At 55.0% G+C, this 12,513-nt stretch overlaps 1 protein-coding gene across 1 annotated transcript; it reads left to right on the top strand.

Annotated features, from left to right (window-relative positions):
• Positions 1-3,051: 3,051 nt before the first annotated feature.
• On the top strand, positions 3,052-12,343 carry LOC306957782 (maestro heat-like repeat-containing protein family member 2B; the record flags this gene model as incomplete). The annotated part of the gene is given in 29 exon segments (XM_079549096.1): positions 3,052-3,173; positions 3,475-3,596; positions 3,748-3,870; positions 4,010-4,175; positions 4,333-4,431; positions 4,602-4,753; positions 5,119-5,262; positions 5,749-5,841; positions 6,084-6,153; positions 6,269-6,382; positions 6,468-6,541; positions 6,860-6,979; positions 7,122-7,229; positions 7,415-7,574; positions 7,701-7,741; positions 7,977-8,118; positions 8,243-8,295; positions 8,633-8,740; positions 9,005-9,124; positions 9,248-9,370; positions 9,506-9,661; positions 9,831-9,870; positions 9,873-10,063; positions 10,450-10,545; positions 10,713-10,836; positions 11,037-11,146; positions 11,592-11,744; positions 12,001-12,155; positions 12,292-12,343. Coding segments are annotated over 29 exon segments (3,234 nt in total). The 5' UTR covers positions 3,052-3,148.
• Between the last annotated feature and the right edge of the window lie 170 nt (positions 12,344-12,513).

Genomic DNA, 12,513 nt, shown 5'->3' with positions numbered 1-12,513 from the left:
TCGTGGTCACTGCAACCCAAGCTGCCCCCGACCTTTACTTCCCTGACAAGCCCTTCTCTATTAGTGAGAATAAGGTCCAGCAGTACCCCTCTCCTCGTCGATTCCTCAACCACCTGCATCAGGAAGTTGTCTTCAACACACTGCTGCGGAGACCAGCTTCAGGGCAGGTAAGACTGCACTGGGCCAGGGAGCTAAAGCCAAAAAAGCCAAAAAGGCCGTCCAAAAAGCTCTTTTTTCTTTCTGCATGTCATCTTTCATCTGTCATATGTAGACAGCTCTGGAGAGAAGGACCTGGGGGTCCTGATGGATGAAAAGCTTAACATGAGCCAGCAGTGTGCTCTTGCAGCTTGGAAGGCAAATGGGATCCTGGGCTCCATCACAAGAGCGGTGGCCACCAGGGACAGGGAGGTGATTGTCCCCCTCCATTCGGCTCTTGGGAGACTCCATCTGGAGTACTGTGTCCAGGTCTGGAGCCCCCAGTACGAGAAAGACAGGCAGCTGTTGGGGAGGGTCCAGAGGAGAGCCGCAAAGATGATCAGGGGGCTGGAGCACCTCCCCTATGAAGACAGGCTGAGGAGCTGGGCTTGTTCAGCCTGGAGAAGAGAAGGCTGCGGGGTGACCTCAGTGCAGCCTTCCAGTACCTGAAGGGAGCCTACAAACAGAAGGGGAGTCAACTCTTTCAAAGGGTAGATAACAGCAGGACAAGGGGAAATGGTTTGAAGTTGAGGGACGGGAGGTTTAGGTTGGATGTCAGGGGGAAGTTCTTTATATGTATTAGTTACGTGTACTCATTCACAGATTATTCTGAAATGCTTAGCTACTGTTTCTGGATATCTGAGGATATCTGCAGAATGACACAGGACAGTTCCTGTTTGGGTAATGCTACCTTGCCTTGCTGCTACATAGCTAACAGTCATATTAGCAAATCATTGATTGGTGGTCAGGAGCAGAAGCGAAAGCAGATTTAATATTAAAGGCTTGTTGTTTTTGTTTTGTTTTGTTTTGTGTGTGTGTGTAACTCTTCATCACATCGCATTGATTTGCTAGTATCCATCCCTGAGAAAGATCTTTTTTTGTGTATCATGATCCTACTGGAGATGTAGCCAATGGAGGGAGCTATAAGAAATACTGAAAAGTACTGAGAAGTGTGGGGAGAAAAGTGGCCATGGAGGTACATGCTAGAGCCATGTGATATTGCATGTCTTTAATTAGCTGTTGTCATTACGATGCTGATGAATTAGATAGCCACTCCGTTTTATCAACAGCTCCTGTGTGTGCTGTACTCTGTAGCGGAGGCTTTCTGCTTTTGGGAGCCTCCTGCCCAGAAACAGACTTTGTGAACTTAGAGGATTTTCATCTGCAGACTTCCAAACAGACAGCTGGGCTTTCCTAGCCCATTACTGTGAAATGCAGTATCCTTGGTGCAAATCCGGTGGTTTAACGTAGCACTTTTCTGTTGCAGTGCCAAGGGAAACAAATTTTCATAAACATTCACAGTCAGTTTTGTCAAAGAACATTTTATTTTGCATCCCAGCCCTCTGGTAGTATATATTGCTGTCAACTGTTACATTTCACTTGGGAAGTTGCCCTTTCAAACTGAGGGCTAGCAAAACGTCAGACTTCTCCAACAAAGAGGGAAGCAGTGCCATGCACTTAAAACATGTTAGAGAAAGGATTTGATCCTAAGTATTTGGAAAAAAAAACAAAACCAAAAACCCACAGCATTTTTACTACATAAAGGAAAAAAATTCACCCATTATATATTGCTGTACAATCAGATACTGTATCTGAATTTGGAAGCTAAGGAAACAAGAAGTGTTTCTCTTCCTATTACTTGTGATTTTACCAAATTCACTATGGAGAATCACTGAGTCATAGAATGATCAGGTTGGAAAAGACCTTAAAGATCATCGAGTCCAACCACAACCTGACCATACTGCCCGAACTCCAACAACCCTCTGCTAAATGGTGTCCCTGAGCACCACATCCAAATGGTTTGTGAACACGTCCAGGGATGCTGAGTCAACCACCTCCCTGGGGAGCCTATTCCAGTGCTTAACACCATTTATGCAGAGCAATGTTTCCTGATATCCAACCCTGGCGCAACTTGAGGCCATTTCCCCTCGTCCTGTCACCTGTCAAAATGAAGATCGCATTTGATGCTATACTTCTAGAATTTTATAATAAGCCTCAATCAAGAGAAGTAAACAGACATTCGAATGTTTCCATAGTTGCAGTTTTGTTGCACTGTGTCTTGTTTGTCAGCAATAATGCAGTACATAAGGACAAATTCCAGTTTGACTGGAGAAATGAATGTTTTGTACTGCTTTCTGAAGTGGTATATATAGAATCTCAATTAAACACACACTGCAAAGATAAATTTCATTCCATGATTTCATACAGTATAGTTCCTATTACTGCTACGTGTTATTGCTTTCCTCTGAGTAATCATACCTATGCTGATTGTTAAATGCAAGATGGAAAACACGTCAATAGCTAGTGATTGGTTTGCAACTGAAGAGTGATCTAAAATCACGACATTTGTTCCTGAGTTGGATTCTTTCCCAATACGAGGTATTCCTGAGAGCATTTGTATTGAACGTTTAAGACAATATAAAACATACTGGAATTCATCTGAGAACTATCTTCATAAATTCATACCACAGCTGCAGTTGCCTCATGGTTTCCGTTTCAGTCACACAAATCACGACTTTTGGAAAATCACTTCAAGGTTGTGACTGATATCAATTTAATATTCACATGTTTCAGGGAAAAAAAAAAAAAGTGTGTGTGTTACGGGGCACTTCTGAAGTTATTGTAATGTAAGACATGAAAAATGTTTCCACTATTCACCCTAGATTCACTTTGTGCCACACAATGAATATAAACAAACTGATCTGTTTATTCTAAGCTGCCTTCAGCCTTTACATGAACAGGTACCAGCACAGAAAACAGGCACCATCACAGGATCCCAGGACCCAGCCCAGGGCATGTCATGCTCTGTGAGGTGACACTCCTTGCTGTGATGTCACAGTTGTGGCTTTCACCCCTGTGGCAGCGGTGGGAGCGGTGGCTCAGTCCGCTTGTGGGACGCGCAGGAAGTGAACCCAGAGAGAGCGTTGTGTCTGTCTGGAGGCATCCTGCTGTGATGGAGCGGCTGAGAGCCCTTCGAGGTGAGGTCCCTCCACCTCTCTGGACACCGTGGTGCTGCCCGAGCACGTGTGTGCCTCCAGTGTCTCTTTAGGACGTGCCAGCAGCACTGTCCTTGCTCTGCTGAGTGCAGCCGCCCACTGTGCTTTCCCCAGTACCCCAGCCAGGGGAAGGCTCTCTCCCCTCTCCCCACCAACCACGCTTGTGCCAGCGCAGCCCACCCCGCGCTGTGGGGCTGGAGGAGCGTTCCTCCCAGAGCTGGCTGCGTGCTCGGCCCTGGCTCCAAGCAACACCGGCGGCAGCTGCTCTGCTCTTTCCTTCCAGGTCTCTTTGCCTGTGTGGGCTGCATGCCCAGACGCACACGTCGCGGGGAGAGAGGCAGGGTGGAAAGCCCTGTCCCCACCTGTGCCGTGACTTTACTGCTGCAGCGCCTGCAAGACCAGGAGGTGAGCTGGGGACGTCCAACCATCGGTCCTTGCCCCGGTTCTTGTCCCGTGGGTGCCAGGCCCCGGCAGCACATCGGCATAGCGATGGGCGGCAGCGGGCGGCTCCCCGGGAACAAGGGCAAAGCCAAACGTGACCTATCCCTGTCCCCAGGGTGACCGAGAGCAGGCGTACTGCGAGCTGGAGCACGTCCTGGGGGAAGAGGACAGCCGCCCGCCGTGCGGAGTGGTGAACCGGCTGCTGGCTGAGGTGTCCCAGGACCTGACAGCAGCCCAGGTGAGGGGTCACTCCCGAAGGCAAAGGGAGCTGCCTGCCCGTGCTGGTGTTCTGCTGGCAGACGGCGCTGGCTTGGCCCTTGCAAGGGAAGGCCTTGGGCAGCCTCCTGTGCCGTGTGTCACCAGTGACTCTTTTCCAGGGCGTGACGGACAGCGTGAGAGTGGCTGCCAGCAATGTCCTGGTGGCTCTGGCCCGGACTCACTTCTCCATGGTGATGGCCGAGCTCCAGGGCCACCTGAAGGCCACACGGGAGATGTGCAAGGAGTTTGTGCTCGTCACCCTGAGCAAACTCTTCAGCATCTATGGTAGAGTGCCCTCAGCCTCCTGACACCTACAGCAACTAGGGAGAGGGGTCTCTCCCCTTGCGCATGATCTGCATAGAGCTGGGGGGTGCAGGGCTCTGCAGCCTCTCCTCCCTCCCTGCTGAGGCTCTGACCGTGCCCTTCTCCTTCCTCTCTGCAGCTCCACAGTGCATCTCTTTTGTGTGGCTGACGCTGGCCGGCCTGTGCAGTGTGGTGGGCCGGGTGAGCAGCGGCCGGACCCTGCGCACTGCTTGTGCTGGTGAGTGCCGGCCCCAGGGCAGGGGGGCTGGGCACAGCCCTTGCACCTCACCCTGCTGCAGCCTCGCACAGGCTGCCTTTTCTCTTCTTTTGTGTTGTTGCGTTGTTGTTGTTGTTTTCTATAATTAATTACTCGTTTGTTTGTTTGTTTGTTTGTTTGTTTGTTTTCAGTTGTGAAACAGTGGATGGATGGCGTCAAGATTCACTTGTCCTCTGGAAAGCACAGCCCCTGGCCTGCCACAGAGAAAGAACAAACGTATGAGAATCTTCATGAGCTCTTCTTCTTTGTGGTCAGCAACTGGCAGGACTGCAAGGAGGAAGAGGTGAGCACTGCTGCATTCCCAGCCGGGGATGGCAGCTGGGGCATCCATGTTGGCAGCTCTGTCTGTGCCCAGCAGGCTGAGAGCACAGGGGTGTCGAGAGGGTGTGGGCTGGCTCTGCAAAGGGCCCCACACTGGCTCTGTGCTTGGGGCTGGATCTCCCTGCCAGGGAGCAGTCACAAGTCACAGCACTGTGGCAGGGAGAGCCGGGGATGAGGGTACGGGGAAAACCTGCCTGCCCAGGGAGAGCGAGCCCATGTGCTGCTGGGCACAGGGCTGTGGGGAAGGGGAATGGAAAAAGAAAGCCCTCTCTGTAAGAAGGGCAGACCTTCAGTCTTTGATGCTGGGCCTCTGCCATCCCTCTCCAGGACAGACAGGCCGTTCTCGGGGCTGTGACTGCCATGATGACTGTCCTCCTGCAAGAGGAGCTGCCCCGACAGCACGTCTGGGAGCGGCTCCTCTGGCTCGTGCACCCGTGTCAGGAGATGCAAGACACCTGCAGGGTGGCCAAGGTAAGATGTTGCACAGGGCTTGCTGTGGACGTGGGGCCCGTGCAAGTGCCACAAGGGGCCAGGGGGCTGCAGGGAGGAGGTGGGCAGTCCTTGGAGAAAGAAGGAACAGGTGCTCAAGGGAAGTCTGAGGCTTGCTGAGCTCTTCAGTCAAGGAAGGAACAATGTGGACAGGAGCCAGGAGGAAGCCAAGAGTCACTGGTGCCCATCTCCTGGGGATGGGAGGCTTCACCACCACCATGGGGGCTCTTGAATCTGATGGGCGAGAAGAGGGCTGTGGGTGGGAAATGCCTGCAAATGATGCCCAAGCCCCAAGGCTCAGCTAAGAGCAGAGAGCCTCTCTTGGTGCTGCTGGGGGGGCGGACAAACAAGAACGCTTGTGTGAGAGCTTCTCCCAGCAGACAAACCACTGGGAAACAGCTCCTCTGCTCTGCTCCCAAGTGGCCAGATGTGGCTTCAGCCCTTTCTTCCTCTGCTGGTCTCTTGCAGAGCCTTCATATGTTCCTGGAGGCCTTACCAGGAGTTCAGTCTGTCATCCCTAAGGACAAGTTTCTGGCCGTCACCAGTGCCGTGTTCTATCAGGTAAGGGGAGCCTATCCTGGTGTACACAGCAGTTTCCCTCTTGGCTAAACCTCAGGAGGACTGCAAAGCTCTGAGCCTCTGATGGCTGCTCAGCCTTAGCTCCTGCATGCCTGTGGGGCAGGCTTAGTTTTGTCTGTGTGTCCTCTTCCTGAGAGTGTCAAGGGAGACAGGAGCTGGCAGCACAGTGTCTTTTCCATCCTCAATGCTCATGTGATTTTCTCAAATGGACTTTGTTCCCACAGCTCTCTGATGACGCCAAGCAGCACAGCGAGGCTGACAGAGCAGAGCTGACCCGCTGCATCCTGCTGCAGGGTAAGGAGAGGAGCTCTGGCGATGCTTGCCGGTGCTCTGGCCAATACATCTCTCTCACACCTCACAAATGGGCACGAATTGCTCACTAACACAGCATGGCATTTCCTTCCTGCAGCCCGAATCTGCCCAGAGGAAACGGTCCTGTTTCTGCAGTCGCAGCTGGGCGATGAGTGGGAGGCTGGATGCGTGGCAGCCCTGGGTCTGCTCGGTGCTCTGGCTCGCTCTGATGGTCAGTACCACGGGTCGGGACTTCCAGGGATCCCTTTTGCCATCTGAGTTGTGCCTCCACGCATGCTTCTGTGCATCTCTTGCAGAGCCCGCGATGACAGAGAAGCTGCCGCAGATTACAGAGGCTGTGCAGCGTGTGTGCAGTGACCCCAGGACCCGGGTGAGCTGATTGGGGAAAGGAAAGCGCTGTCAGGGGGGTGATGCTGCTGCCAATACGGCAGGGCCTGGGGTGACCAGGGATGTGCTGGGGCATTGACCACATGGTCACGATGGCTCCTGTCAGGACAGCAGGCAGAGTGGAGCGGACGGGTCCCTGTGCTGTGCACGGAAAGTGCACAGCCTGGTGCTAAGGCCTGGCCCTCACCTCTTCTCCTCTGCTTTTGTCATCTCTGCTCATGCCCAAAGGGCACCTGATGAGCAGGTGGCTTCCCTTGGCCTTCTGAGCAGGAAAATCACACCCACAATTGACCTCTGGCAGGTGAGGAGGGCCGTGCTGCACTTCACTGAGGATCTGCTCAGCGCTAACACCTGGAGCTGCTCAGCCTGGGATGTGGTGGGGCACATCTTCAGGGAGTTCAGCCGCACCACAGGAAGAAGGGTAAGGACAGTGGGCAACATCTTCCTTTGGAGGACCTGTGCAGCTCATAGGCTGGCAAAAAAGCACAGGTGGGGCCACTCCTGAGCCTCCTGAGAGGCTCCTGAGAACTGAGAGTAACCAGTGTTTCAACACCACTGTGCAGGCAGCCGGAGACCTTTCCACCCAGGAAGCCCAGGAAGAGGGAGCTCTCCAAGAGCTGTGTATGGACATCCTGGGGTCACTGGATGTCTCTGCAAGAGGGATCTCCAAAGTAAGTCACACTCTGCCCTGCTGCCACTCCTTGCCTTTGCACCACGTGTTCCTCGTCCCCTTCCAACACCTCAGGTCTGTCCTCCAGCGTGCTCTGAAGGACACAAGACTCGGAAATTCAGAGTCCTCTCTATCTCTGAGCGGAGGCAGGAATGCTGACATGCTCAACTGCCTCGTTCCCTACAGCTCCTGTGGCCAAGGCTGCTGCTGTACGTGGTGCCAGCCCAGTACACCGGCATGCTGATCCCGGTCTCCCGCTGCGTCCAAGCCCTGGCCAAGAGAGGGGAGCTGACGGTGCGGGACATGGAAGATCTGGATCCCCACTTCCTCAGCTCCATGTTTCAAGGTAGGAGCAGAAGCTCCCCCGTGAGCTCTGCTGACCCATGTTAGCACCCAGAAGGGAGAGCAGAGGTGCGCGTGGCAGGGCACAGAGTGTCTTGGAGTCTTACTCAGCACTTCTTTCTCCTCGCAGGCCCACTGCTGACTCCCCAGACACTGCTGGCACGTCTGCTGGTAAGTAGATGCTCCTGAGGCCGGTGCCACAAGCCCCGAGGAGGAAGCAGCATGGCCGAGCGTGCCAGCACCTGCCTCACTCCTGGGGATGCCGTTCCCTTCCTAGCTTGCAATGTCATGGGCCAAGCGGCTGGCTGCTCCTTGCCCATCAGGGCAGAGCCAAGCTGCTTTCCTCCTGGGGGAAGCCGCTTCTCTTGCAGCACAAGTGACCCTGTTTCTCCTTGCTCTCGCTCAGGCGGTGGCAGGGAGCCCTTCTGCAGGCAGCGAACTCCAAGCCGCTGCCTTGCTGCTCCTGCAAAACCTCCACAGCAAGATCCACAGAGCTGTGGGGGCCAAGTGGGCTGCTGAGATCCCCCTGCTGCTGCAGCGCCTTGAAGGTAAAATGCTGGTGGGGAGGGAGAGGTAGAGTGGGCGAGTGCCCAAGCCAAGCCCGGTTGGGTGCAGCTCTTCTTCTGAGGCTTGATTCCAAGCAGCGCTCTTTTGCTTCTTGTTGCTGTGCAGGGAAAGATGAGAGCTTCCCGAACTCTGAAGAGTGGGAGCACCGTCTGCTAAAGGTACAGCACTGTGGAGAGACATGGTGCAGAGAAATGCTTGCCTGCCTGCCACAAGGAGCCCCGCTCCCATACGAGCCACCACGGGACAGGAACAGCCTCTCAAAAGCTGCTGTGGAGCAGCTGCTCGCCTTTGCAGCGCTGCCTCTTCCTCTTTGTCCCAAGCCCAAGGGGGGGTCTTAGGAGAGGAGCAGTAGGTGGCTTTAATGGAGGGAATGCTGGGGGGAGCTGGGAGAGGGGCTGTTCTTCCAGGCAGCTCTGCCCAGAAGGCTGCAGTGACTTGGGAACGCGGGAAGAGGCAAAGGGCAAGGGAACATTGGCTTCTCCTGTTCTCCAGCAGTTCCTGAGGGCATCGCTGGACGTCGTGGAGGACGAGGCCTGGACCAAGGCCCTGAGCTGCGAGCTGAGCCGGCGGCTGAGCAGCTCTGCCAGCAGCTCTGCAGAAAAGGTGAGTTCCCCGCGGCTCTACTCAGCAGTGCCCAACTGGGGCTGGGGCTGAGGCTGGTGCTCTGCCCCCACGGGCTGCTCATGCTGCTTCCACGGCCTGTGCCCTCACAGGGCGGTTCCCTGCAAACTGCCTGGGGCTGGCTACAGCTCTGCTCCACAGCTGCTCTCAGCGACTCCCAGGGAGTGTGGGTCCTTCCCATCTAGCCCTCTCCCGTAAGGTCAGGCTGCTGCCACATCCCAGCTTACTCCTTCCCTTCCCACGCAGACCTTCCTCTACAAGGCTCTGGGTGCCGTTCTGGGAGCTTGTAAGGAAGTCCTCCATGTCCAGGAGAAGCTGCTGCAGCACCTGGAGGAATGCAATGCAGAGGAGCCATCTGAGGCCCAGGTGAGCTCTCCTCTCCTCCAACTCTGTGAGCATCCTCGCTCTGTCCCTGGGGCAGAGGGCTTCTCAGAGGGCCGTGCCAGTAGGTTCAGGCCTGCGCCAACTGCCCCTCGTTCTTTTGTGCAGGGAATGATCTCTCTTGTCAGCCTTGCTGCTGACAGCAACTTCCACACAGTCCTGGACACACTCACCATGTTTGCGTCCAGGCTGTGCAAAGGCCGCAATGGGAGGATTTCCAGGCGCAAGAAGGTAAAGTGCTACGGGTTTCCATCTTGGCATTCTTCTGCCTTATTTTCACAGCAGCTCCTGCCCTGGGAGCCCAGGTGCACCGCAGGGCACTGGGGGCTGCTGAGCGAGTGTCTCAAGGCATTTCTCCTCACACAGACGGAGCTGGACAGCGCGAGAGCTCAGGCTACACGCAGCGCTCTCATCCTCGCCCATGGCAGCTTGGCACTGCGAGCCTCCAAGGAGCAGCTGCTCGCCCGCCTGGAGGGAGACATCGTGGGCAACATCCTGCTGCTGTACAGCTGCAGCTGCCAGGTGAGAGCTTGAAGTCTGCCAGGGTGTCAGAGCGCCCAGCTGCAGCCCCTCCACGTGGGGGGATGCTGAGATGGGCCTTCTCTTTCCAAAGGTCCCTTGGGGAATGGTTTGTGCCCAGATGAAGATCCAAGCCCTTCCCTTAGCGTTGCCCCATGTGTCCCCTTGACAGCCCCTGGCCCTTCCCGCAGTTCAAAGAATGTTCTTCTCTCTTGGCCTCAGGACTTGCAGAACAAGCTCGCGCTGGTGCACACGGCCTATGCTCCGGCAGCAGCCGTGATGCCACACCTCAATCCCCTCTCCTGCTTTCAGCTTCTGCAGACATCGTTGAAAGCTCTGGGCCGGCTCATGGTGGTCCTGCTTGAGACAGAGACCACCCGGGGATTCTTCCAGAACATAGTCCAGGTGAGTACGTGTGGGGCAAGGGAGGAAGCATGGTGCCCGTTGATAGCAGGGACAGAGATCTGGGGACTGAGAGTATGATCGAAGGGCGAGAAATCTCCTGCTAACAGGCCAGCTCACTGCGAGCTGAGAAATGGGCAGAGAAATGGGCTCTGCAGGGGGAAAGGCAGGAGCCAGCCCCTGGCAGGGCACAGCCGAGGAAAAGCTCCTGGGTTAGGAGGCAGCAGTATCTGCGGAAAATGGGAGCAGCAGTGTCAGCGCACAGTGAGGCGGGGGTCCACGTGGAGCCACAGGGCAGGACCTGAGGGAAACTGTTGGGAAAAGAGGGACAGGGAGAGGGATGGCAGGAAGGGAAAGATGTCCATGGTGAGATGGATGCTCTGTTCCAGGTCCTGCAGAGATCACTGACCTCAAACAACATGTGGGAGCGTAACAGGGCCCTGCAGACCTGCTCCCAGCTGCTGGCTGCTTGTGAAGGGCTTCCGGTGAGTAAAGAGCCCCACTGCATGCTCCCTGCTCCCTCCCCAGTGCCCCTGAGCTGGAAGGGGAGCTCTACCCAGCTGTGCATGCTGGCATGGGGAAGGCACAGGCAGGAGAAGCTAGGGAGAGCTGGGGCTGCCTACAGCTTTGTTCCTGCCTCTCATCCCTGCAGACAGGAGATGCCTGTGAGTCCTTTGGCTCCTTGGTGGGATTGCTGGCTCCGCTGACGTGTGACCCCATGCCCACATCCCGCCAGTTGGCCGCCACCTGCCTGAGCTCCCTTCTGCGAATCCAAGGTGAGTAGAGCGGGATGCACCAGCCCTGTGCTCTCCTCCGCAGCGCTACCAGAGCCCCACGGGCTGGGCCCTGCTTACAGGAGGGAGAGGCACTGTGCACAGCTCTCTTCTTGTCCCCACCCTGTCCTCAGTCTCTCCCCCATGGAAAGCAGTTCCGTTTCCAGAAGCATGACTTCCCTTTTGCCCCGTGCTCTTTCCAGCCAAGGCGGCCAACAGAGTCATCGAGACAGGAGACACTGGGAGCCTGTGTGAGGGGCTGAATGACTGCAGCACCGCTGCTCAGCTCCAGACCTCATCCAAACTGGCAAGGGTAAGTGGACCCAAAAAGGGGTGGTGGCATCTCAGTGCATAGGCTTCTGCACGACCCTAGGCTGTCCCCAGCCTTTCATACCATTTCCAAAATGAGCTGTCACCCTGAGACCTCTTTTCTCAGCAAGTAGCAGGAGGCTCTGAGCTATGTCTGCCCTTCAGGCCCCCCATGCAAGGAGCTGATTCCATGGTGTGTCTGTGTGTGTGTGTGACTGTGGCTGCTGGGAGGTAGGCTTTGCATGGAAGCAAACAGCATGGGTGGAGCAGCTGGGAGAAGGCTCAACCGCCTTCCGTATAAATAGCAGGGTAGGAGAGCAGGAGCCTTGTGATTGCCCCTGAATGAGCGGCAAGCTGCTGAGCTAAGAACGCCCTCAAGACTGCTTTCTGTTTTGAAGAGCTGCCGCAGAGCAGTGATGAGATCTCTCCTGCTTCTCTTTTCTCTGCAGATGGTGTGCAGCAACTTCCCCCTGGAACGCACCGTTGACTTCCTGATGGCCATCAAGGAGACCTTGCGGAAAGGCAGGGGAATGCGCGTGCGTGCAGCTGGGAAGTGGATGATCACCTTTCTGCAGATGTACGGGAAGGACATCTGTCGGGACGTAAGAGACTTTCTTCCACCTCTCTTGGACTTTCGCTGGTTGTTGCACTACGCCTTGTGCCGTTTGCCTCTTGTGCTAAAGAAGCACAGCCTGAGGGCAGAGCCAGGGCTTGGACAGGGTGGCTGGCGTGCAATTTAGGCTTGGGCCTTGGCAGCATGTCAAGGGAGCAGGCACTGCTCATGTGCTGAATGTCCATCGTTAGGCCCTGCAGAGTGCAGGATGCAGCAAGTCATTCTTTCTGCCCTTCTTCTTTCAGGTGCTACCAATCCTCCACATCCTGCGCAGCTGCACATCATCCGCGCAGCAGAGCACGTTCATGCCCTTCCTGTGCCAGGCGGTGGTCATCCTCATCCGCTGCCACAAAGAGGTCATGATTGACAACTTCTCCCGGCTGCTTGGGCCCACAGACAGGTATCAGCACTCCTGCCTTTGCTGTTGGTGCAGCCCCAGTTGTAGCTTGCCTCTGTCAGAGGAAGTAAGGAGGAATGCTTCCCGGGAGGAAACACAACAATTTCCTAGTCACAACTTGTGATTCTCCTTTTTCTAGCGAGATGTGGAGGAGAATAAGAGAGTTTTGTCTGCAACGGTGGAGCCGATAGAAGAGCAAAGCGAAAAGACAAAAGGAAGAGAAGAGATAAAGAGCTTAAAAATTGTATTATTTATTAAAAATACATAAATAAATTAATTAATAAATAAATAGTACTCTTTTTTTTTTTAAACCAAGTCTTCATTTTAATAGCTGCTGTCTCTTCTCCATACCAGTTACAGA

This window comes from Tetrao urogallus (assembly GCF_951394365.1).
Source record: "Tetrao urogallus genome assembly, chromosome: 1".
In the NCBI taxonomy this organism is placed as follows: domain Eukaryota; kingdom Metazoa; phylum Chordata; class Aves; order Galliformes; family Phasianidae; genus Tetrao; species Tetrao urogallus.
Note: the sequence above shows the minus strand (reverse complement) of the source record. Positions and strands in the feature narration are given on the sequence as shown.